The 24,034-nt window shown below is 48.0% G+C and overlaps 8 protein-coding genes across 9 annotated transcripts; 7 read left to right on the forward strand and 1 right to left on the reverse strand.

The window, feature by feature from the left end:
- Window positions 1-355: 355 nt before the first annotated feature.
- On the reverse strand, window positions 356-2,149 carry E1B28_010911 (uncharacterized protein; the record flags this gene model as incomplete). Its single annotated transcript, XM_043155897.1, has 9 exons — window positions 356-504; window positions 559-672; window positions 725-922; window positions 987-1,104; window positions 1,153-1,233; window positions 1,282-1,640; window positions 1,693-1,849; window positions 1,900-1,953; window positions 2,003-2,149. 9 exons carry the CDS (start codon window positions 2,147-2,149, stop codon window positions 356-358), a joined length of 1,377 nt encoding a protein of 458 aa, XP_043005679.1.
- Window positions 2,150-2,376: 227 nt separating this feature from the next.
- Window positions 2,377-3,386, forward strand: E1B28_010912 (uncharacterized protein). The gene is made up of 5 exons (XM_043155898.1): window positions 2,377-2,481; window positions 2,619-2,646; window positions 2,701-2,781; window positions 2,842-3,025; window positions 3,078-3,386. The coding sequence occupies exons 3-5, from the start codon at window positions 2,730-2,732 to the stop codon at window positions 3,277-3,279; spliced, it is 438 nt and encodes a 145-aa protein (XP_043005680.1). The 5' UTR covers window positions 2,377-2,481; window positions 2,619-2,646; window positions 2,701-2,729; the 3' UTR covers window positions 3,280-3,386.
- Window positions 3,387-3,831: 445 nt separating this feature from the next.
- Window positions 3,832-8,916, forward strand: E1B28_010913 (uncharacterized protein; the record flags this gene model as incomplete). Its single annotated transcript, XM_043155899.1, has 13 exons — window positions 3,832-4,190; window positions 4,249-4,999; window positions 5,057-5,173; window positions 5,234-5,306; window positions 5,370-5,796; window positions 5,853-5,984; window positions 6,033-6,664; window positions 6,723-6,822; window positions 6,875-7,180; window positions 7,232-7,556; window positions 7,609-7,909; window positions 7,962-8,843; window positions 8,897-8,916. 13 exons carry the CDS (start codon window positions 3,832-3,834, stop codon window positions 8,914-8,916), a joined length of 4,425 nt encoding a protein of 1,474 aa, XP_043005681.1.
- Window positions 8,917-9,367: 451 nt separating this feature from the next.
- Window positions 9,368-13,035, forward strand: E1B28_010914 (uncharacterized protein). The gene is made up of 13 exons (XM_043155900.1): window positions 9,368-9,899; window positions 9,951-10,196; window positions 10,247-10,432; window positions 10,487-10,555; window positions 10,610-10,816; window positions 10,868-11,261; window positions 11,339-11,672; window positions 11,747-11,848; window positions 11,904-12,009; window positions 12,070-12,540; window positions 12,593-12,725; window positions 12,777-12,848; window positions 12,905-13,035. Exons 1-13 carry the CDS (start codon window positions 9,750-9,752, stop codon window positions 12,919-12,921), a joined length of 2,487 nt encoding a protein of 828 aa, XP_043005682.1. The 5' UTR covers window positions 9,368-9,749; the 3' UTR covers window positions 12,922-13,035.
- A 1,674-nt stretch (window positions 13,036-14,709) lies between these two features.
- On the forward strand, window positions 14,710-18,960 carry E1B28_010915 (uncharacterized protein; the record flags this gene model as incomplete). 2 transcript variants are annotated; one of them, XM_043155901.1, is made up of 14 exons in its annotated part: window positions 14,710-14,797; window positions 14,903-15,243; window positions 15,304-16,006; window positions 16,063-16,107; window positions 16,161-16,223; window positions 16,280-16,355; window positions 16,405-16,500; window positions 16,552-16,597; window positions 16,659-16,680; window positions 16,768-16,869; window positions 16,933-17,643; window positions 17,707-18,081; window positions 18,149-18,593; window positions 18,665-18,960. In XM_043155901.1, exons 2-14 carry the CDS (start codon window positions 15,128-15,130, stop codon window positions 18,958-18,960), a joined length of 3,096 nt encoding a protein of 1,031 aa, XP_043005683.1. In that variant the 5' UTR covers window positions 14,710-14,797; window positions 14,903-15,127. The 2 variants fall into 2 exon arrangements, with proteins under 2 accessions (XP_043005683.1, XP_043005684.1); XM_043155902.1 differs by having other exon boundaries at window positions 14,710-15,243.
- A 394-nt stretch (window positions 18,961-19,354) lies between these two features.
- On the forward strand, window positions 19,355-21,008 carry E1B28_010916 (uncharacterized protein). Its single transcript, XM_043155903.1, has 5 exons — window positions 19,355-19,444; window positions 19,531-19,690; window positions 19,748-19,806; window positions 19,860-20,747; window positions 20,820-21,008. The coding sequence occupies exons 2-5, from the start codon at window positions 19,659-19,661 to the stop codon at window positions 20,963-20,965; spliced, it is 1,125 nt and encodes a 374-aa protein (XP_043005685.1). The 5' UTR covers window positions 19,355-19,444; window positions 19,531-19,658; the 3' UTR covers window positions 20,966-21,008.
- A 1,166-nt stretch (window positions 21,009-22,174) lies between these two features.
- E1B28_010917 (uncharacterized protein) lies at window positions 22,175-22,732 on the forward strand (the record flags this gene model as incomplete). Its single annotated transcript, XM_043155904.1, has 3 exons — window positions 22,175-22,285; window positions 22,337-22,637; window positions 22,692-22,732. The coding sequence occupies 3 exons, from the start codon at window positions 22,175-22,177 to the stop codon at window positions 22,730-22,732; spliced, it is 453 nt and encodes a 150-aa protein (XP_043005686.1).
- Window positions 22,733-22,895: 163 nt separating this feature from the next.
- E1B28_010918 (uncharacterized protein) lies at window positions 22,896-23,406 on the forward strand (the record flags this gene model as incomplete). Its single annotated transcript, XM_043155905.1, has 3 exons — window positions 22,896-23,184; window positions 23,243-23,288; window positions 23,355-23,406. The coding sequence occupies 3 exons, from the start codon at window positions 22,896-22,898 to the stop codon at window positions 23,404-23,406; spliced, it is 387 nt and encodes a 128-aa protein (XP_043005687.1).
- Between the last annotated feature and the right edge of the window lie 628 nt (window positions 23,407-24,034).

Below are 24,034 nucleotides of genomic sequence, written 5' to 3' on the forward strand. Positions count from 1 at the left end.
ACTGGAACGGGCTGCTCGGCTGACATTTCCTCTTTTTAGAGTCGATGTACTGGATCAAGGTGAGATCAAGAAACCGATGACACGCAGGTTTTTCTGGTCTGCGCAACTCCATGTGATAATATTGGAATCCATGGTGCCTTTCCGTGTGATGCAACTCGTGAGCAACGGTGGACGTTTGAATCATCGATGTCCTTGTCCTTAAGCTCAACATCGAAGGCAGGCAAAGGTATACGGGAATAAGGGAGATATGAAGAACCAGAGAGAGGCAATCTCAACGTGGGAATGAAAATGAAAACACCAAACATACATAATTCATACAATAAGGGATAAAGTCATTTCGTGCACAAACGCTAGTCTACTTCCTTCTTGGTTCCTTGAACCTAACATCTACCCTCACGTAGTTGTGATACAACTCGTCCGACGTGAGCAACGTGTCGTTCTTGTCCTTGTTGCTCGTGTCGAGAAAGGCAGCCAATGGCTCGTGGAACTCAAGGAACGCGGCCCCTACGAAAATAAAACGTATCAGAAGTGAACTCACAGAGAAAGGAAGACACACACCCCATTTTGGATAACCATCCCCTTTATTCATGATGCCGGATCCCCCGTGAATCTTCTTGCGAGCACCTTTGGCAGGGTCTGCCAAGCCATTGGAGTAGAACATTGCCCCGGATTCTAGAGTAGACGTCGTTATAACGAATATAAGCTTAGAGAACGTAACACGGACGGTTGGTATCAAACACCAGCTTGATTCCCGACCTCTCCGACGCAAGTTCGACAACGGGGTCAGGTCGGGAACCGCGAGACGCGCTGGGCCCGTTGGAAGGCTTCAACACGTCACCAAGAATGTCAAGTGCATTAAGAGACGACAACGGTACACGTCTGGGAATGCCGATTGCTTTATCTTCGAAGCGATAGTAGTCGTCTATAAATGCTGTTTATCAATTTCACTGCGAACAAGATTGGTTAGGAAGACACATTGCTTATACCGTAGCCTGAGTCGGGATGTCCTTCGCCAATCTTCTTTCCATCGTGTACATGCTCCCTTGGGGTATCTCTGAAGCCGGTAATGAGACTATCAGCGTCAAGGACCGCAACATGTTTAGCCTAGAGCGAAGTAAGACAAAAAGTAGAAGCCAAGAGCCAAACCCCCACCTTCATAATTAATGTGTGTTCCTTTACGGATAGCGTTTCTTCTCCTTCTTTCAAACTTGCATCCAAATTGAACCCCCAATGCTACATTCCCTTCAGCGAAGTAAGAGCAGAATAAAGGGCAATACTCACGTTAGTCAGGTTGACAGCGGTGACCCCCTTGTCAACTTTTGCCCTATAAACGTAGACGATGCTTCCGAGATCGTATTCTTGACCAACGGCCCCATCCGGTGAATCGGAGTACTTCCGTCCCTGCTCCCCCGGCTCAACAAGGGCAACCAAGGCTTCAACCAGAAGCTTTCCCGGATAACCTTGGTCGCCATCAGGTGATTCGAGTCGGAAAAATCCAAAAGAGGAGCCTTGTCCGGATTTGGGTAAATGTGCTAGTTCTGCTTGAGAGAATAAAGACGGAGTTTCTTCGGGTGATAGCACTTGGAATGCCAGTGAATCAAAACCAACCGGACCGCCGTGCAATGAAACGCGAGGGTTTTCTGGTAACGATCCTCAATTGCGCCGCCTATTGGCATTGAAAAGTAAACTCACCGTTCGCTTGCGCGTCAAATTCAGCTTTGAATCCGTTGCGTTCCAGCTCGTGCTTGCCCACCGGGATACGATTGGCATATCGTCCAATGATAGTACCCTGGTATTTCTGAGTGAGATGGTCTTTTGGCGCTTCAGGTCCGATGACTATATCGTGGGTCTATGAATGTATGGATGACTGAACAGATCGATGGCTCTAAGGGAACATACCCGTCCATCAGCTTGAACTATAATGCGATGAAAGGTTACGCCGTTCGGGACAACCTGGTAAAACTTCAGGAGGGACTGTCGGAGGAGGAACTTGGAACCACACCTCAACAGCTAATGAAGGAGTCAAGGATGGTAAGGTTAACAGAACAGGGTCGGATGCAGCCATTTCGTCCTTCGCGTCGCCTCTAAAGGATGATGGGAGCAAGTCGAGAGAGCTTGGAAAACGAATGTCGGAGTATTTATCCATCATTGTCAGCTGTTGATAATCTTATCTCGAAATCAAGCTTGGCGTTTTATGGCCTGTCAATGGATTCGGAAGGGTGCATCAAAGGCAGAAATGTGGACTGATTTTGGACTGCTTCCAGAGAAGAGAAAATGAAAAGTTCTCATTTGTACCGGAAAGAGAATGCGAAGGGACGGATGAGTTTTAATTTTGAGATCGCTAGTGTAAGTTTGGTCTTGTGTGACATTGACCTTCACAGATAGACAAAGCCAAACGGTGGCCTCGTGAGAATTACACCCGACTAAGACACATCGCTCGTCGACCTCAAGACTTTCGCCAGCCCTCGTCAAAACCGCGAAGTGAGTATGTTTTACGATTCGTCATGTTATTATAGTCCTCTTCCAGCTTTTGCGAAGGAAATCGGACCAAAGGAAGGGTTGGATTCGGTCCAGAGTGATTGGATGACAATTTCACTGACCAATTCTTGCATCTATAGTTCGAACTTGTGCGATATCAGCTTCGCAGTACGTATGTTACGGAAAGACAAGACTGAAGGTCTGAAGTGTTATTCCCCCCAGCGTTCGCCCGAAAATCCTAGCAGCCCATCATGATCATCCCCAAAGAGAACAGGCTCCGCATCTACGAATACCTCTTCAAAGGTGCGTGGCTTTCAGATCACAATAAACTAGAGCTTGACTTCACTTCTTGTTTTAATATAGAGGGCGTAATGGTAGCAAAGAAAGACTTCAATGCGCCGAAGCACGAAGAACTTGATGTTCCCAACCTTCAAGTCATCAAGGCCCTCCAAAGTTTGACATCCAAGAACTACGTGAAGACTCAATTCTCGTGGCAATGGTACTATTACACTCTCACTCCCGAAGGTATCGAATACCTTCGCGAATGGTACGGGTTTACCGCTCCAATCACCCAATTTTCGCACTCAGTGACTTCTTAGGCTCAATCTCCCTGCCGAAATTGTCCCTTCCACTCACAAGAAACCTGCCCGGCCACCCCGTCCTGCTGGTGTTCGTGCTGGAGGAGAGGGTGCTTACCGGCCACCCCGTGGAGACCGTGACTCGTACAGGAAGAAGGAGGACGCTCCTGGGGAATTTAGGCCGCAGTTCGCTGGTGTTGGTCGTGGTGCACCTAGAGAGTAAATGTCGGCTGGGCTCTGGATACGGTATTCAGTCTCCTCTATTGATAGGTATCTGTATGAGCTATGTGATTGTTTTTTCATACCTGAATTATATTTCCTATCCAATCAGAATGACGCACCGATCGCGCTGAATCCACGCGTATGATAAAGAGCAAGAAAACATCCGCGACATGAGTTTGGGGGCGATGCTTACCGCCCGCCACACTGTAGCTTGTGGAAACCTGCTCAACCCCGCGCTTTCGAACTTTGATATTGCGACTGCTGTACTGGACCTACGTTACTATTCATCGCCCTAGCTAGCATCTGCACGTGGACTTGGACTCAGTGACAAACCTAATGGAAAGCTGTTGAAGAACAGGTGGAACGAGGTGCGGGGTCTTGACTTTCTGATTGACCCATATTCATTCCTCCCTTTGGCGGTGGACAGGCGATGCTACGTCGCTTCTGAAATTTCGCGTTCTCCCGTATTACATACATCGCGTGAAATAGTTAAATTTAAGGCCTCAGGCTTCAACGTTCAACTCCCATCCAAACTCGTTCACCCCCCCCGACGATGGACAAAATCATTCAAGCAAGTCAGATATTCGCCCGTGCGCTTTACCCTCTTCGCCGCGGCTGTGCTCTATGGATCCCCGAACCAAACAACGAATTGTCGCCTGAATACTGCGCGGCAGGAGTTCAGATTGGTGACGTAGGAATCCTTAGGGCCGACGGTAGTTTTGACTTTGTCTTCAACGTTTGCCGCTCCGCAGACGATCCCGTTAATCAGTATGGGGTTCCGGATAACTTTCAACCACTCTCGTGGAATGGTGCGAAACGGAGAACCCACAATATTTTTCGACCTGGCGAACCCGTATTGAGCCGCGGTGCAGAAAAACGGACTTTGGGAGTTGAAGGAACAGCTTTAGTGCCGTGAGTTTCTATTCTAATTCGAGTTGATCATGAATAACTCATGGTCGTGCACTTTTAGTGGCATTCCAGTGGGAGGAGGTGCTGGTTTTAGCATCAGGTTCTCTCAGGATCGAGGGGCAGTCATTTTGCCACCCAATGGAGCGGATAGCGTTGACTGCCAGAACCTCGCTGTGTTTCGCAAGTACGCTGAACGATATTCAATCAGCTGGTACAAGTTCGTAAATGAAACGCTTGGGATGGAAATCGAGAATGGGGCTATCTATTTTGTTACCGGCTTCGACAAGACCAACTCCTGGGAGAACGCAGTTTTCAATACCGATGTCAAGGAACGGACCTGTGAGATATTTGTGAACACCGGCAGCCTGCCTGGGGGCGCTGGTCGTCTGGAGTTATCGGATTCTTCTCTTCACGAAACATTTTCAACCAGATGTTCCCCTTCCGACAATGACAATCACAACCAGGCACTGTTCATCCGTGGCTTCCGTATCTCGATCCCCCACAAGCTCAAAGCATTTTTTGGCGGATCAGGCGTGGAAGTCACGAGCACCTACGAGTCATCGTGGAGGGATGCCCTTGGCAAGAAGGGATCCCATTTTCCATATAATGGAGGGGATTCCTTCTCTAGGTCGGGATTATCGTCTCTAGCTGGGTCAGCGTCTTTCGCAGCTGGGCCCCCATCCCCGTCTAGTGAATCGGAGGCCACGCATACCACGGATGAAGCAGGATTCCATTGTGATACCGATGCCTCCTATGCGGACTACGATAGTGACACCAGTGTGGAAGAGGATGACATTATTCCAGCGCTGGAGGTGATACCGCTCCTGTGGCCGGGTCATCCTATGCACTAATACTTTGGCTTCTACCAGCTTTATCACCCATTGAAGGCCATCAACGATTACATTCTGCGATCTGTAGCGGACCGACATGATATTAAGGTCGTCATTACTCACGACGAAGACTGGATTGCGCTAGTGACGGACCAGGTCAATTTAGTGTTCTACTGCGATGCATCGGACCCATTGATCATTTTTTTATTTCATCAGGATACCGAGATGCCCGACGAATCAACATTGATTAGACGACTGCAGCAGTCACTTCGTATTACGGTGGAAAACGGTAAACTTATTTTTTCGCAATCATGCGATCACGGTGGAGTCTTTAACTTATATCCCTACACAGGTTGCGCATTCCTCGACTGTCGCGAAGCTACTCCATCTAAACATCCTAACCCAGGCCCCATCTTTTCCAACGTTGATAATTACCATGGTCGAGATGCTAGTCGTTGCCCCAAAGACGATAATTTACCTTCGACATCAACGCGCAGTCAGGTTCTAGTCGGCCAGCAAGAGTTGTTTAATACATCTCCCAGAAATAAACTGTTCAACGATACCTTTCTTATTGGGGAGCCTTTTGTCTTGAACTTCGTGGAAGGTAATCATGATCAATACGAGGACCTGGGTCATAACAGACAGAAGTTACTTACACCGCCATATGATGACGCACCTACAAGCCACGTACTCTTCCCACCAAATTCGCAAAGTGATCGATTATCGGATCCTGAATCATTCACTAGGAGAAGTGAATTCACGGACAAGCGCCATAAACCGTGAGTTTGCTAAACACGTCCGTCGCTAATTGTTAATGATATAGTTCAACTTTCAGTGGGGCCTGTGCACGCTGTAAGAACCTGAAGGTTCGTTGTGAATTCAAGAGTGACACGGATCCTTGTAAAAGGTGTCTGAATGGTGGTCACGAGTGCGTCATTCCCAGCAGAAAAAAGCGACGAAGACCACCGTCAGTATTCATCTCTACTGTCTTGCCATGCCTGACGTGACTTACCAGGAAGCGCGAACATCTTTTGGCTGAAATTCAGAAACAAGCCGAAACGATAGAAAAACTTATGGCCCAGTTAGCAGCAGAAGAAGGGAGGAAGGGTTCTGTACGGCCATCGCTCTCGGTTGCTGATACATTAGTTCCACCTATTTTCACACCTTCTACGGGGTCACACTTCAGCGACGACTCATACGAAATAGAATCCCCGGTAAGCAAAAGTGCAGTCATCGAGGATTGGAACGTCAAAGCGCGCGATTCTTTGGCTCAATTCGGAGGCTTTATTGGTGTCGGGGGTGGAAGTCTGCCCACAAATAATAGGTATGACGTTAAAGTGGAGCCCGGAGGAACTTCAAGCGGTGGGGATGTTGAAGAAGATAGCTCTATGTCTGAAGAGGACAGCCCCTACAACTTCCACTTTCACAAAGTCGGTTTCGCGGCGGCTGTTGAGGAAGACACAAAACCCCCGGATCGGAGAAGGATGAGTAAGCGAATACTGCAACCACGAAAACGTCAACGAATCGGGAACAGACACATTCTGCAAGGCACTATCCATCCATCTGGAAGTCATAGAATCCAGTTCGCATGTCCGGACGTAAAAGTCGAAGAAGACGGAACAGACTTCGCTAATGTTGACATTTCCCGTGAGGCATGAACTAAAAGCCAATTTGAGATCAACCTCTGAAACTTCAAGTCTTCTAGGTTACGGACTTGATCTGGAGAAGCATAGTATAACTCCAGTACCTGGCGTTCTTGCGGATGGTGTGCTCACCCCTCAGGAAGCCGAAGAGCTCTTTGCGCTGTACGTACTTTATCATTCATCGATTTCTAAGAAATCTCACCTTTGACTATAGGTTCTTCGATACCATGAATCCATCGGTATCTCTTGTCGATCCGGTACTTTATACGCCTCAGAGAACTGGAGACCTTAGCCCTTTCTTGTTCACCGTTATTTGCGCCATCGCGTCGAAATACTACGAGAAAAGGCCTGGGCTACATGAGCAAGCAATGTCGTATGCTGAGGCTTCTGCTGGCAGGTCGTTACTTCGTGGCCAGAAGAATGTGGAGATGTGCATGGCCTATATTCTTCTGAGCTTGTACCCGCCTCTCACACGTCAGGAAGACTCGCGTTCATATCTATATCTCGGTGTTGCTATTCGGTAAGTTCCCTGTGGTCATAAAGCAGCTCTCAACTGAACTCATTCTCACAGGATTGCCACGGAGTTGGGTCTCCACCTTCCTCCAATAGAGAATCCAACCAATGAAGTCCAGGCGCGAGAACAACTCAACCGAACGAGGGTCTGGCTCAATTGCTTCAACCTGGACTGTTTCACAAGCTTGCAGCACGGCCAGCGGCCTTCTATCAGCTCCGCCGACTATATCGCCAATCGGTCGGAGAATTGGTGGGCTAGTTCCGAATACAACATGAGGATCGCCGACGTACATCTATGTTGTTATACCGAGCTGATGAAGGACATGGCGAAATTCATGGAGAAACGATACTCCAACTTGATATCTTCGACCGCGGTTCCCAAGGTACGCAGTGCCATGATTCATTCGACATCGAGTTGACTTATTGCTTGCTTAGGTGCTTAACGGCAAGAAGCTTGCAGCTGATACGTGCGAGGAGCTTCGGGCACTGCAAGCGAAGTGGTCTCCCATCCTGGAAGCGAACGTGAATAAAGAAGACGCCGAAGCCGTATTCCGAGCTGATCAACTCGAGTCGGTGTATCGCTTTTCTTTCCTCATTGCTCTGTCGTACGGCTTTCATCAAGCAGCTGGGCAGGATGCGGGCAATGATCAACTGTCTCTATTCCGTTTTGTGTCAGTAGCGGTAGATGTTATCGAATCGATGATTGAACAAAGAGATCGACAAGCTCGCCGTAAACGTGGGTGTTCAACTCATGTTCTATTCTTAAACTATACTGATCGTTGTTACAGGGATCTACGTTCCTTACGGTCTGGACACCGAAAGCTTTTCAGTCACATCTGCGGCGGAGTTCCTTGTGAAGATCCTTCAGCCCAATTACTCCTGTCATCTTGATGATACAACGCGCGTCGACATTGGTGAATGCGTGCAGAGTGCGATCGCCTGCCTTAATTCTCCAGGAACCGACCCAAACGAAAGGCAAGGTTATAAGAAGTATGCCAAGCTCCTACAAGAGTTGTTGGCGTCACTTCTACCAGGAGAGTGTTCAAAGCACGATGGAGGGGCCGCATCGTTGGATAGGGTCGCACCTCAATTCGACTCCAAACATGTCATGGAGCAGTCTGGTCTTGCTGATGACTTCAACGTTGAGAGTAAAGATGCTCAAATGACGCTACGACCAGGAGAGGTTGAGAACTTACATTCTTTGCCTTCTTCGCTTCCTTCTCTTCCGACCTTGCCTTTGTTCGCGATGATAGATAACTCCTTGAATTCTAATCACAGCCCCTTCCACATACCGGCGAGTCCCTCCCACAACCAGCTTCCGGCCAATGCCGGTGCTTCGCTCAGTATCCTACCAGCACCGATACACAATAGTAGAGTTTACTCGCCCACAAGCCCCACCCAATCAAGTTCTGACTCGACCTCAGACACGGCGTTATTCCCATCCCCCACTTTTGTTTCCAGTCAGGAAAGCTTCAACTGGATCCCGGGCAGCCCTTTAGTACGCCTCCTTCCACAGCTTCAGATGTATATGGACCAGCATTCTCCCGTCCGTCGGCGATCGGTCGCGGTGGCTAAGGATGCCATTTATCCACCTAAGAGGGTACCTACGTTTTTCTGTACAGTGCCTGGGTGCACGTCTAAAGGATTCGCCGCAAAACGTGCCTGGCTATGTACGTCGCTGACAATTTTCGTCTTCGCTCAGGTGTACTGAGTCTTTTTCCAGATCACATGCGCTCTCACTGAGCTATAGTCTATAAAGCCCTATTTGTGCACGAAATCCGGGAGATCTCGAACAGCACCGGGTGCGCAAGAGAGAAATCGTAACTAGGAAAGTGGATGGATCTCATGTAGTTATTATGCATGCGAACGGGTTAGTTTTGCGACCTTGTCTGGTGCTGCACTGGGACTAGAGAAACAGGGCTGCTGTATTTAATCTCAGCACACCGTATACAAATAAAGCTATTGAAGGGATAGGTGCGCGCGGGTTTCATTTGCTTCAAGCCTCGTAGCCTTTCGACCCATGCGTCTTTAATGTGAGCATGTTACTTAACAGAGTATCAGTGATTCGTGGCCACCATACTGGTTGGGTATAACTTATAGAGTCGTCAGGGTAGCAGGGATGGAATTTCAGCTGGTGGTACAGCTTGATATCAAAAATGTCCCAACATCCAGGGCGCCTATATGATGTGAGTGATATTAACGTCATGCACCGAGACCGGCGAGCACGAATGGGCAAGCTGGGCCGAGAGCGTCAACACCCTTTTCGACGACGAGGCTTTAGAAAGAAGTTCTCAAACGCTTCCGCGATCTTCGTTTCTTCCATCTTTCCTCATGTTTCCACGATCATAATAATGGCATGCTGTGGCATGCTGTATCTAACGGCCACTTTATCTCAACTTCATCTACTTCCCGTCAAACGATGGCACATACAGAATCTATTTAGGTGACGCCCATTAGGTCTCACGATACACGAGACCGGTGAGGAACTGGTGAGAAGACAGCCTACAAACAGGTTTTTATGCGTGCACTAGTCTCCCAAAGGCAGATTATAGTGAACACGACACACGTTCAGATATATGCGTGCACCACGAAAACCCACCAGTTTGTTCGAATTTGACGTAGCGCTCCGGCTCATTCAAGAGATTGTTGACGACCATCAGCGACGAAAGGAACTTCTTGCAACTCGGGATGGCATTGCGCAAGACTGGCTCGACTTATTCCAACTAGTAAGTGACTCAAATCGAACATAACAGACTGATTTCTGACCCTTTCGACAGCTTGCTGAATATCCAAATATTACAACGGATTTGCGATCCTGCTTATCCAATTTAATGATCCGTCTCTCTAGAAAGTCTGGTCTACACCCACAATGCCTTACAATTCGGGGCGTGGAGAAACAGGGTATTTATCCCGTCGGAGGAGGCGCATTCGGTGATGTATGGAAAGGAAAGATTGGGCAGCAGGTTGTGTGTTTGAAAGTGTTAAGGGCATTCGAGACGTCCGATTTGAAGCAGATTCTCAAGGTATGTTGTCGTGAGTCCAGTCAGCCAATAGATTCATAACCTTCTTAAAGGACTACATGCAAGAGGCAATCATCTGGCGTCAGCTGAACCATCAAAACCTCTTGCCCTTCATTGGAATCTACTATCTGGACGTCGACCAGAAACAGCTGTGTTTAGTGTCGCCTTGGATGGAGCAAGGGAATCTTGTCCAGTTCTTGAAGAATACTTCTCCAGATGTGGTTGATCATGATTCACTGGTATGTCCATATTCTTTCAATCTTACAGACTTGTTCCAAAACCATGACACTCAGGCATATGATGTTGCCTGTGGTCTCTCATACTTGCATGCAGAGAAAATCGTCCATGGTGACCTCAAAGGAGTAAGTATACATGCCCACTTTCTAGCTTTGAATGCTCCTTACTTTCGGCTACAGGTCAACATATTGATTACTCCTGATGAACGAGCGTGCATTGGAGATTTTGGACTGTCGCGCGTATCTGCCACGCAACTATTGCTTTCAGAGACGACTCGTTCAAAGGGAACAACACGGTGGCTTTCGCCTGAGTTATTGAGACCTGAACCAAGTTGTGTCCCTTCAAAGGAAAGTGACATCTATGCTTATGCTTGCGTGTGTTATGAGGTAAGTAATACCATGCCGTTGGATTCTCTTCTCTTTCTAATTGTGAGATAGATTTTTACAGGTCGGATTCCCTTCTATGAATTGTCCGAGGCAGCAATTGTCTTCGCCGTCTTGTTAGATAAACGACGTCCTTCGCATCCTGAAAATTGCACGAAGTTGCGGGGTTCAATGTGGGATATAATGGTGGCATGCTGGAATGAAGGGCCGTCCTTTCGACCCACCATGGTGGATGTTCTGGCGTGTATGCATGAAATGAACGCGGATCGTCGATTGAAGCCGGCTTCCGAGTGGAATGACCCCGCCTTTACGCAGATATGGAGTAATGCAGAACAGCCACCATTCTTGCATGGTGATGAACCCATTCCCCACGATCGCGAGCGAGGACGAGAACTAGATTATCCCTTTGCTCAAAGGGATCGGAAAAGATTCAAGCATGCACGTCCAGGTAATTACTCTTTCATCATCCCATACCAGACATACTTCCCCTAATCCCATTTCTAAATTACCCCCCACCATCTACAGGTGGCGCTCCTCCATCTATGCCACCGGCAGCCTTCCCCACGCTCCCTCCGCCACCATCCACGAAACCGTTGAAACCTCGTGGCCCTTCGAACACAGCGGCTACGCCTATGGGTCATGCTGGCCAAATTCAACTGCAACTCACTGCCAGCGAAGCTTCTGGTAGCGGTGCCACCCTCATCCCGATCAATACTCCAGCGGGAGGTTTCCCAAACGTGGATATTGCAACTCACCCACCTGAATTTAAGAAGGAAGGTAGTGATTGGTTCGCGATTTTCAACCCTAAAATCAAGAAGGGTCTTGACGTCAGTTTGGTACACACACTCATGCATGAAAGGTAAGTCGTCGTGCCTATTCTAATCTCTATTACTATCGTTCTCTTCTGGCAATGTAACTCATCTTCATCCCCAGCGTTGTCTGTTGCGTGCGGTTCTCTCCAGGTGGAAAATACCTTGCCACAGGATGCAACCGAACGGTCCAGATTTATAATGTCAGGACGGGCGTCAAAACATGGTACGTTGCTCGCACACTCGATTTATGTTAGTTTCGTCAACCAGTCCTTACACAGGGTGCTGGCGGATGGGGCTGTCGTTGGAGATTTATACATACGGAGTGTCTGCTTTAGTCCGGATGGAAAGTATCTCGCTACGGGGGCAGAGGATAAACAAATCAGGGTATGTCTCTGACACGGCACTCAAAGCCAATCGTTATTCACACGTTGTCTTCTTTCCCAGATATGGGACATTGCGAAGAGGCGAATTCGCAATATTTTTGACGGCCACCAGCAAGAGATCTATTCCCTCGATTTTTCCTCTGACGGACGTTTGATTGTCTCAGGCTCTGGAGATAAGACACTGAGAACTTGGGGCATGGATGGCACCTCCAGAGTCTTCACCATCAATGATCTCGATTCGTTTAATAAGGATGCCGGCGTTACGTCTGTGGCGATCAGTCCTAATGGAGAGTATGTTGCTGCTGGCAGTCTGGATACTGTTGTAAGGATATGGGATGTGGCCACTGGGCAGCTTGTTGAATGGTTACGAGGACATCAGGATAGTGTGTATAGCGTAGCTTTCACACCTGATGGTAAGGGTTTGGTCAGTGGGAGCTTGGATAAAACTTCGAAGTATTGGGATGTATCTGCCTTGATGAAAAGAGACGGTTATAAACAGAGTCAGTGCACAATGAATTTCACCGGACATAAGGTGTGTTTCTATCAATATACATAACAGGAGTTGCTCATAATGATAATGATAGGACTATGTTCTTTCGGTTGCTGTGTCGCATGATGGGCAATGGGTAGTGTCTGGCTCAAAAGACCGCGGAGTTCAGTTTTACGACTCACATAATGCAACTGTTCAATGTATGTTACAAGGACACAAAAACTCAGGTATGCCTCATGTTTGGCCTGTCAACCTGTTCTAAGACGTAAGTATTACAGTCATATCAGTTGATTTCAGCCCGTCGGGAAGCATGCTAGCTACTGGCAGTGGAGACTGGGAAGCACGGATATGTGAGTATCGCTTTTGCTACAATTGTTCGATGCTTGAACTTGTATTTTCGTCATAGGGAGTTACAGAATGTAGCAAGCACTGTTCCGTCTGTGTTCCATGTATCTCCAACATTCTTTCCTTACTTTTTAACTCATTCCTTTCTGTATTCGACTTTCATACCGCGGTGTCTTATTATGTATCGGTAGTGCTCGCGGATATGCATGAATACCGACGTGCACAATATACTTACCCATACATAGTACCACCAGTACCCGACAGGACAGGTCAGAGGAGCTTTACTGTAGATTACACTCAGTGAGGCTGTATCAGGGGCCAACGCCCTTGGAAGAACAATCTCCGCCCTCGGAGAAAACATAGTACCGCTGACGTTGTGCTTGTAGCCGTTTTGAAGCTTGAAGTCGTGTCGGTTAGATAGGTATCTAGATTCTGCAGGCCGTCGGAAGCTGGGAGAAGGTGAAATGTGAAATGTGAAGTAATGACTTTGTCCCGATAATCGGTCTCCGTCGTCGTGACTCGTGAGCCTTCTTGTCAATCGAAAATGAGTCACTGAGTCTTTGGCCAGTTTACATCTAAATGCATACTTACTTGAAGTCTGACGCAAACTTGAACAAGATTCTTAGATTCTTGTATATCTGCAGGGACCGCGAGATTCCCAAGCTGTTTTGAGTTGCCTGACCATCTGTCCAGCTCGCAAACTCCTGCAAATGTCGTAAAACCTCGGGATAAGGTGTCGAACAATCTCGAAACAGGGCGGGATACGTTTTCTTTTTTGTTAGCGGATGGGTGCCGAGTATTGTTTGGTGGGAATGATTGAAATCTAGAATTCCTGGACAGACCGCCTGTTGGAAATCATGCTTAAGACGCGCATCAAAGTAAAGTAGGGGCTGCCACTCGACAGTGAAAACAGGGTATGGTGCATCGTCGAAGTAGACTGACACCCTGCCATAGAGATTCTGTAAACGCTTGACAAGTGACACAGCTGCGGCTCTTAAATCGTCTGCACGATCTTCGAGAGGGTGCTTGACATGTGCAGGTTTCAGCCGCCTTCCAGCTGGCGAATTGTAAGTCAAAAACAGGTAACAGTTACAAGCAATTGATCGTTTACGATTCGAGTTCGGCAACAGTTTCGTTTAAAAGGGCTTGCAAGAAGCCAATAGGTCGTGTCAAGGCAACCAATGTGTTTGTGAAATCTTCCATAAGAAAGTCAGGGGCCTGATGGTCAAAGGGAGGGTAAGCTACGAGACCAAAGTACAAATAAAATTCTTGGAAAGGAAGGAAACTACCTTCCGCACCGGAGTCCATTCTTCATGGATGTTGAAAGGAAATCGTGAACCGAAGTGCGGCAGAGTGATCCATCAGGCGCGATTTGCCCATACCCAACGATTGGAGAACAGGGAACGAGTGATTGGTATGGCTTGTGTCGAGGGTACATGGCCTGGCAGATAGGACAATATTTGGGAGGTCGTTGGGCACGGTATTCCGCTTCAAACGCTTCTTTTAAATCTGGTGCAAATGTGTGAGGGATTGAAATTTGAGACCATGGAGCGCACATCATACTGAAGGTGCAATAGATAAGTAAGGCCCGGGGAAAGAATGGAGAAGCCCTCTTACAATTTGTTGCCGTGGTACTAAGGCTACCGTTTGAACCCGAAGGGACGTTTGCCGATCTTTCTTCGAGATACGATTGCCGTCAATGTTCAACGTTCAAGCTTCAAGTTCCCAAAACTGCCATTGACAGCATTGACGTGCTCTAGTTCCTTGTACACTGAGAGTCTGCAGAGACTGGAATAAAGGCAGTTATTTCAGTATCGGAATTCCACCGGCGCTTACTTTAACTTAACATCCTCACATGATCTGCTTCTCCCGCCAAACCGATGCCCGTATATCACGACCACGTCAAAAAAAAAACTTTCACAGATACAGCTTTACACAAGGCTGAGCTGCAAGAGTGAGTATTCTGTCACCTTTTAAGCTGTTGACGCTGAACTAAGTTACCTTAACACATATTCTCGTCCCTCTTCCTCGACCCTTTCGAATGGGCATTGTGGTACAGGAGAGCCAGATATATGGGTCAACGTTGTATTGTCTTGGACATGGTTGCCCTCTTTGGATTCCAGAGCCAAACAACGCACTGTCGGACAAGTATCAAGAAACAGGTGTACGAATTGGCGACGTTGGAACTCTGACGAGCGACGGAGGATTCGACTTTGTTTTCAACGTCTGCTGCTCAAGCGATGACCCTATCAATCAGTTTGGAGTTCCACGAGGGTTTCGACCGATGAACTGGGACGGTTCAAAGCGGGAGATATCTAACCGCTTTCGACCCGGCATTCCGATTTTGAGTAGAGGTGCAAAAACGTGGAACCTTGACGTTGGAGGAGCTCTTTCTGCGTTGTGAGTGCTCATGGAGATCTCCAGGACGACGCTATGCTTACTCGTCCGACTTCTTCTCAGCGGATTACTTGTAGGGGCAGGAGGCGGGATTAAGATCCAGTTTAGTGAAGAAAAAGGAGCTGTCGTCATGCCTCCCAAGGGTGCGGATCGTACTGATTGTCAGAATCTCGCTGTGTTTCGCGAGTACGCAAAAATGAATTCTCCCAGCTGGTATGAGTTCATCAATGGTACCCTGGGGAGGGAAGTTGACAATGGTGCCATCTATTTCATCACCGGTTTCGACAAAACCAATCGCTGGGAGAATGCAGTCATTCAAGATCAATCCAGGGAACGAGGCTGCGAATTGATCTTTACTACTAGTGGGCTCGCTGGCGACGGTCACCTTAGGCTGTCAAGCTCATCGATGTCTATGTCGATATCAAGCCGTTGTTCTCCCGATGGCAACCCTCACCAGAACCAATCATTATTCATCCGAGGGTTTCGAATAGCAATGCGACGCAAAGTCATCTTCAACAGCTCAGCTGTGGAAGTGAAAAGCACACAGAATCTATCACCAGAGGATTTGTTTGGTCGGAAGGGTGGTGGCGGTTCTCCGTTCAGTCGAAGCAGTTCAACTTCGTCCGGGTCTGCTTCAGCGATGGAGACGATATCTAGTAGCAGCTCTAGTCCCACTTTCCGCTCGTCCCAGCGAGGGTCATCTCCTGCTTCCGATACGTCTTATGACACCATCAGCAGTGAGGGTACTGAAGAACCCGGATTCCAGGTGTCTACTTTCCCTCTTTATCCAAGTCTTTTCTCTCTCTGACCTCCATCATCAAGTTGTATCACCCGCTAAATTACATCAACCAATATATTTTGGAGTCGGTAAATGACTCGAGATGCTGCTAAAGGACGACAACTGACGATGGTTGCACTAGAACCACGAAGTCGAAGTAGTCATAACTCATGATAATGACTGGATCTCGTTACTGAAGGATGAGGTGTGTGGATCAACGATCAGATATCGAGTTCTTTTAGTTTATGGCCTATTTCCTAGGATATCGAGATGCCTATTGGCTCTACCTTAGTAAATCGACTTCATGAGCTACTACTTCACACCAAGGTGGTAGACCGTACGTTAGTTTCCTTCTATTTGATGCAGCTACTCATAATTCTCCCAAGGCTGCGCATACCTTGATCTCTCCCGAACCGTTCAAGAAAAGGCCGGCACTGGTGAAGAGTGCACAGATGAAATTCCTACGAAGCATCAACGCAATGGTATGTGTTTGATCTACAAGTCACAATGGCAAGCCCCTCATCCGTCTGTAGAGTTGCCTCATGCCCCTGCTTCAACTAATGACCGTGCAGGCTGTTGGTACGCCTTTCTGTTAGATTGGTTGCAAATACTCGAGGCTCACTCAGTTGCTCTCTATCAGGACGTGTAGAATCCGCAGAAAGGTATGCAAACTTCCAAGATGTGAGTTGGAAAGAGATGTTGACGTTTGGGCTACCCCTCTTCCCCCTTTTCCTTTCTTCTGGTATTAGAGATGTGATATGGAGAGACTGGAGGACAATTCCTGCCGAACGTGTAAACGTCTGGTGATCGAATGTCTGGGTTGGGGCGCTAAACAGCCTGACTGGATGCGTGTGAGTTGGCTATTTGTGTTCTTACCCTTTTCTTCCAATACTTATTAACACCGCGACACACAGAATAAGCAAGCTGTTGACGACTACAAGGCATCGATCAAAGCGCAGCTGAACCGAAAGGGCCTGAGCCACGGTCCGCCACGTCCTTCAACGAAACCCACCGCCCAAGCTAGTACAGGAACTACGAGAGCACCTGGAAGATCTCCAAGGGCCGATAGTATGTTAACATCGAGGTCCTCGTATCCTCGGTCCTTTAGCCCCTATCGCAATACTCCCGATCATTCGTGGAACCCATCCTCATCATATCCATATCCAGGATCACCTCCCACACCACACTTTGACCACCTCACAACTTTTCGCCTTGACCTTGAGACAACGGGGATTAGGTCACCGGAACTAGGCATTGCTAGAAGATCGGGAGAAGGATTAAGCCTTGGTGGGGGTGATTACAATACTCCCGATTATTCGCGGAACCCATCCTCATCATATTCATCATACCCATATCCAGTATCACCTCCCACACCACACGTTGACCACACAACTTTTCGCCTTGACCTTGAGACAACGGGGATTAGGTCACCGGAACTAGGCGTTGCTAGAAGATCGGAAGAAGGATTAAGCCTTAGTGGGGGTGATTTACAGACAACTCCAAATATCCCCGTTCTCTCCAGCCAAAACTCGATACAAGAAAGTCATGTGATGAATTACTTCGATAACTTTCGAAGGGTGCCTTGCGTTATGTCGAATCATCCCATTTTGAATACGACATTCGAGGTGAGCCAACGGTTTTACAAACAGAGAAATACGTATTACATATTGATTTTCTTTTGCACTCAGTTCATAGCGCAAGACCCTAGAAGCGCACTAACAAATGCCGTTTGCGCATTAACCAACTTCCATGATACCCGATCACGGGTAGCACAAGGGTTAGAAGCCCCGTATCCGAATCCTGAACATTCAGAAGCAGAATACTTCTATTACGAAGCATTCTCTCAACTCGTCAACATCCGGGGAAGTTACACCGAAACTGATGTTTTTGCTGCACTCCATCTCGTCTGCTACTCTCAACTGTCTGGAGGATCAACCGATTGGCAACCCGTGCTTGGTATAGCATTCAAGTGGATTGAGCGGTTGGGCCTTCTGAACAAGGGTAATTCCGAAATGCTGGGAATGATGAGTTCTGCTGGACAACTAAGTGTCAAATGTATCATGGTGAGGAATCAGATATATTGCTGCCTGACGTACCACTAGTTCTTACACATGCCTATTTTTGTTTCAGATGATTGATATCATCTCCAGCGTAACCCTCCTGCGACCTCCGAAATATTTTAACCTGTATCAACGTCTCCTTTTGATGGACAACAGCAACAGCCTACAACCTGGCGGTATGCAGATGGAAGCCCTGAGCGGCTGCCCCGATGAAGCATGGTTGGCCATCGCAGAAGTTTCGATGCTTACATCTTGGAAAGAACTTGAAGAACGTAAAGGATCATTGAGTCTCAGGGAGCTTGTTATTCGTGGTGATGACATTGAGCGGTGGTTAAGAGTGCACATCGGTACTACAACTACATCCTGGAACACGGATCCCTTGCCCCCCAAACATATGTACCGGGCAAATGTCGAAACGACATTACTTACTGATGAGGTGCGGGAAGTGATTGCAAACATATTCCGGGAGACGGCATTGTTGTATCTGCATACTGTCGTTCAAGGTCCGAGTTTCAGTGAGTGCTCCCTCTTGTTCTTTTCGCTGTGATGAAAAGGCTCGGGATCTGATATTTGTGCTCTTCCATAGCTGGACGCGAGGTCAGGTCTTCAGTTGACAATATATTCAGAATGATGCGACAGTTAGAACCTAGTGAGGCTGATCGTACTCTGATTTTTCCGATATGTCTCGCTGGCTGCATGTCGGATGACTCGACGCATAGAGACTTCTTCAAGGGGAGGCTTCGAGCTCACGACGAGACAATTGGGAACTTCATGAAAGTTCGATTGTTGATGGAAGGTGTTTGGCAGAGACGGGATGTGGGAGAACTTGTTGATTGGAGGGAAGAGATGAGAGACAGGTCGTTCAATTTGTTGTTGATCTAGTTCAGCCTTGCATACGCGTGAAAGTTGCTTCTCTTTGGCAAGGTCGTCTGTTCTGCGTTTACTTTTAGGACACTGCTTCTTGGATATCTTGTTCTAGTGCTGCTTATTGATACGTGGAAGTACTAGCGTTCGGATGTAATCCTACTGAAACATAACTATTTGGCGAGGAGGAAGTTTTAGAAGGACTGGGAAGACGAGTCTGATACTGACCTCAAACCTTCCTGAGCCAAAGGACATTATCACGTTCGGTGTGCGAGGAAGACAAGAAGTTCTCCGAAATCAACGCGTGGGATGGTGGGGGTGGTCGTTAACGTTAAAGCTCCGACCTGGACCACCACCATCGGCTCAACAACCTGTGTCCACATCCATGAGATGTTCTGTACTGCCGGCGATGATTGTAGAAGAAAACGGTCATCAACCTAGAGCGTAGAGAAGAGAGAACAAATTCGCATTGAACATAGGATCATGATGACCCAGAGTTGAAGTGAGTCATGATCATACTTGAGTCTATAAATCGATGCCACTGACGTTCAACATATCCTTCTTCCATCTGGTATCAATTCGCGGTAGTCAAGGCAGTCCAACCTCCATTCTGATTCTACCCACTTTCCCGTCTTTACTATGTCACGTCCCCTCCCACCTTTCACTCAACAAACCGTCGCCAGCTCCGCGCAGAAGTTCACAGACCCTCAATTAGCATGAGTCGACCTCAGCGTCGTCTGCGTATTTCGTGAGTCCTCCCTTCGCGTTCCGGCGCAGCACTGTTGACCAACCCAAATGTCCTCAGTACTCCGTACCCTCTACCTTTAACTCGCGATGGATCCCCACACCCATTACTCACATCTAGTCAGTACCCTTTCTTTGTTGTGGCTCGACGTTGTCTAAACATGAGCTTTCAGACGTCCACACCGCAAAGGAGTCCTCGCCATTTGCTCATGAACCCAGCCATTTATTTGGTTATGACAGCAGTTCCTATAGCCCAACTACGCCGAGCCCTGTTTCATTCCATTCCGGCATCAGTCCGCTCAAAAACTGTGCTCCAGTCTACGATCTATTCACACATGATGAGGGTTCTCTCGATGTTAGCGCAAGCCATGCGTTGACATCCGGCTGCAGAGATCTTCATACTGACCTTCGTGGTCCCGCTGCATCTACATACAATGCAGGTCTTTGCGATCCCACTTTCTCCAATCCCACAGAAGTGAGCGTCAGGACGGGTGATACGTTGCATCTTCCAATGCCGCAGTCGCCTACTATGGCGGGCTGGGAATCCACTGCTGAGCGGCACATAGACCATCCTCAATTCCATGATACCCGTTATCATGTCGTAACTTCTTTCCTACTTCCTCCCCCTTATAACACCGCCATTTTGCCCGATGCCAACCCCTTTTTAGATAGTGGATCGCACAGCGGTTGGGCATCTTCTGAATGTACGACGGCATGTGCAAATAGCTATGACGTTCAAAACGCCCAGCTCAACCACCAGTCGGTGCATCTGCCATACGTTCAGGGTTTTCCACCTCCGGCGAACAGCAGCACCGAAGAGCAGGCGTCGAACCTGGGATCTATTTACGAAGGTCCTTCTGATAGCTTTGGTCACCGCTCTGACTCGATACCACCGTCATCGGCCTCGTCTTCAGGTGGCGAAGCTTTACCTAGGTCCATTGTTTGCCCTACCGTCGCAAAATCTACCGTGAGCGAAGCGTCTCGACCTAGTCGTATAAAGGAGGCAAAACATCCGTGTCATATCTGTTTTAGTACCTTTACGGAGAAGCATGGTTTCCGAAGTGAGTTTGACGACTTTTCTTATTATTATTTTTCGATTTCTGACAACCCTGTTCTCTTTCTTTGACTTTTAGACCATCTGAATGTCCACTATGGTAGAAAACCCTACGCTTGCGATGGCTGTAAAAAACGATTTACGACAAGCCACACTCGCAACCGACATGTCACGACATGTTCCTCGCAGTGGTTCAAAAACGACGAGATGACCTTGGGTAATTAGATGCAGGGCATGGCTTCTTCAGGTGTATCTTCTTCTTAAATGAAATCTAATATTGATGATGGACATGAAATATCACGGATGAGATATTACAATCAAACCCGCGGCTAAGTCTGGAGTAAAGAGACTCAGAGACGGTGGTTTTTTAGGTTTACGGTTACGGTTACCTGCCATGCAACGACCTTCTCCATCAGCGCTGCTCGTAGGTGAATCCTTGCTTAGTGCCAGTTGAATATGAATTCCTTGGCCATCCTTTCGTCAATGGAGGCGGATGATCCGAGCTGGTAAAGAGAGGTAGACGAAACCGCCATCAACCTAGAGCGTAGAGAAAGGGAACAATTGTTGATCAACCTAGGATGATCTACCAGGTGTTTATAGGAGTTTAAGTGAGCCAAGCTTGAGTCTTTGTCTGAAAGAGTGAATTTATATTGGATGATCTCAATCAGTGCCAGCCACTGACAGTCAGCAACTTTGTTCTCGTCAATTCACGGTAGCCAAAGCACCCACGTCCTGTCCAACACGATTATGGGATAGCCTTGTTTAAAAGAATGTAAATAAGGTCGGCAGGTAGAGCGTTGTCGAGTATATACACAGTTTGCCAGAGTTTGCCAACGCGTCAGTGACAGAATTGTGACCGTGGCCCGGAATACCAAGAGTACGTCCGTCGTCTCGGTCCCTTATTTCTGCAAATGTCAAAAGTACTGCAGGACCAGATCGAGCTGTCGCGGCATCGACTCGAGATCTACAGAAGAACTAGAGAAGATGTTTACACCTTTGGAAGCCGACGAGCTCTTTGAGCTGTACGTACTCTCATTTATCAATTTCTAAGAAATCTCACCTTTGACTATAGGTGTTCGATACCATGAATCCATCAGTACTATTCACCGTTATTTGTGCCATCGCGTCAAAATAATACGAGAAGGGTCACGGGCTGCTCGAGCAAGCAATGTCATACGCTGAGGATTCCGCTGGCAGGTCGTTACTTCGTGGCCAGAAGAATGTGAAGATGTGCATGGTCTATATCCTTCCTTCAACAGACAATTCAACCAATGAAGTCCAGGCGCGAGAACAACTCAACCGAATGAGAGTCTGGCTCAATTACTTCAACCTGGACTGTTCCACGAGCTCGCAGTACAGCCAGCGGCCTTCTATCAGCTCTGCCGACTATATCGCCAATCGGTCGAAGAACTGGTGTCTAGTTCCGAATACAACATGAGGATCGCCGACGTACATCTATGTTGTTATACCGAGCTGATGAAGAGCATGGCGAAATTCACGGAGAAAAGATACTCCCAGTTAATCTATTCGACTGCGGTTCTCGAGGTGCACAGTGCCATGATTCATTCGACGTTGAGTTGACTTACTGTTTCGTAGGTGCTTAACGGCAAGAAGCTTGCAACTGATACGTGCGAGGAGCTTCGGGCACTACAAGCGAAGTGGTCCCCCATCCTGGAAGCGAACGTGAACAAAGAAGACGCCCAAGCCCTATTCCAAGCTGATCAACTCGAGTCGGTGTATCGCTTTTCTTTCCTCGTTGGTCTGTCGTACGGCTTTCATCAAGCAGCTGGGCAGGCTGCGGGCAATGATCAACTGTCTCTATTCCGTTTTGTGTCAGCAGCGGTAGATGTTATCGAATCGATGATTGAACAAAGAGATCGACAAGCTCGCCGTAAACGTGGTGTTCAACTCATGTTCTAATCTTAAACCATACTGATCATCGTTACTATAGGGATATACGTTCCTCACGGTCTGAACACCGAAAGCCTTTGAGTCACATCTGCGGTGGAATTCCTTAAGAAGATCCTTCAGCGCAATTACCTCTGTCATCTCGACTATACTGCACGTTTCGACGTCAGTGAATGCGTGCAGAGTGCAATCGACTGCCTTAATTCTCCAGGAACCGGCCCAGACGAAAGGCGAGGTTATAGGAAGTATGCCAAATTTCTACAAGCTGTTGGCGTCACTTCTACCAGGAGAGTGTTCAAAGGACAATGGAGGGGGCACATCGTTGGATAGGGTCGCAGCTCAATCCGACTCCATACATGACATGGAGCAGTCCAGTCATGCTGATGACTTCAACGTCGAGAGTGAAGATGCTCAAATGACGCTACGACCAGGAGAGGTTGAGAAACATTCTTCGTCTTCTCGGCCTTTTCGCGAGCTTGGTCCTTGTGATGTGGAAGATGGTGGCAGTTCCTCTGGCTCTTCCACTGCCTCATATCGTGAGGATTTCTTATACCGTGTTTCAGCGCCTTGTTCTGACGCTTTGTTTCGACCAAGGTTGCCCTCATCATGGTCCATCATACAGCCCGGAACTTTGTCCATGGTGAGAAGGACCTCCCTTGCTTCTGTTCTGCTCACAGTGATAATAAGCCTCAGATCCCATTCACAGCACCCGGCAGATATCAATGTGTTCCTTTAACAGCATTCGGGGCGATGTTTGATGTTCTGTCCGTCCCATTCACCGTCCGACGGACCGGCGTTCTGTCCGTTCCTCGTCAGGGAACAATGTTTTTGGGCCATATAGAGCTGACATTTTGCGTAGGGACAATCGGCTCCCAATCTCTCCTCAACGTCTACCACCTCCCGTAATCGTCGACTCGGCCAATCATGAACACCCTCAGGGATATCCATACCTCACTTCCTATGACAACCCCAAATCACCCAAGTCACCCGGCTTGTCTGTTCCCCTCTCCCAGATGCATCTCAATGCATTCCAGCCCTTCTCTAATCTTCAGGAAGCTTGTTCTGACCACGTATGTGTAACACGTTTACACGCATGAATGGGAATGCCAGTCCACCTCCATCATATCCATACCATGGCATCCCATCGTTGAGTCGCACTGTTACCATGACGGAAACAGAGTCAGGCCGACTATTCAGACGGAGATTACCATCATACATTCGCCGTCCGACCCATCTTCGACTTCGTCAGGTTTCCTTAGTTCGGTTCCTCCTACTCCAAACACCCCTGCTCAACTACGAACCTGTCCTGTTCTGCGCAACCAACCTCTACCTTTTCCCCCCGACATTTATGGGAGTGCGAGTCCTCAGACCATCGACCCGACTCTC

The sequence above is a fragment of the Marasmius oreades genome, chromosome 7 (genome assembly GCF_018924745.1).
Source record: "Marasmius oreades isolate 03SP1 chromosome 7, whole genome shotgun sequence".
NCBI classification, from domain to species: Eukaryota; Fungi; Basidiomycota; class Agaricomycetes; order Agaricales; family Marasmiaceae; genus Marasmius; species Marasmius oreades.

Excerpts from the sequence above, each read along its gene's own strand:
- E1B28_010912 (XM_043155898.1), top strand. The coding sequence starts at position 2,730 with ATGATCATCCCCAAAGAGAACAGGCTCCGCATCTACGAATACCTCTTC. Across the intron at positions 2,782-2,841 it reads CTACGAATACCTCTTCAAAG|AGGGCGTAATGGTAGCAAAG; the intron begins GTGCGTGGCTTT and ends GTTTTAATATAG. Across the intron at positions 3,026-3,077 it reads ATCGAATACCTTCGCGAATG|GCTCAATCTCCCTGCCGAAA; the intron begins GTACGGGTTTAC and ends GTGACTTCTTAG.
- E1B28_010916 (XM_043155903.1), top strand. The coding sequence starts at position 19,659 with ATGAGTCGACCTCAGCGTCGTCTGCGTATTTC. Across the intron at positions 19,807-19,859 it reads ACACCCATTACTCACATCTA|ACGTCCACACCGCAAAGGAG; the intron begins GTCAGTACCCTT and ends ATGAGCTTTCAG. Across the intron at positions 20,748-20,819 it reads GGAGAAGCATGGTTTCCGAA|ACCATCTGAATGTCCACTAT; the intron begins GTGAGTTTGACG and ends TTTGACTTTTAG.
- E1B28_010914 (XM_043155900.1), top strand. The coding sequence starts at position 9,750 with ATGCGTGCACCACGAAAACCCACCAGTTTGTTCGAATTTGACGTAGCG. Across the intron at positions 11,262-11,338 it reads ATTCAAGCATGCACGTCCAG|GTGGCGCTCCTCCATCTATG; the intron begins GTAATTACTCTT and ends CACCATCTACAG. Across the intron at positions 12,726-12,776 it reads ACAAGGACACAAAAACTCAG|TCATATCAGTTGATTTCAGC; the intron begins GTATGCCTCATG and ends TAAGTATTACAG.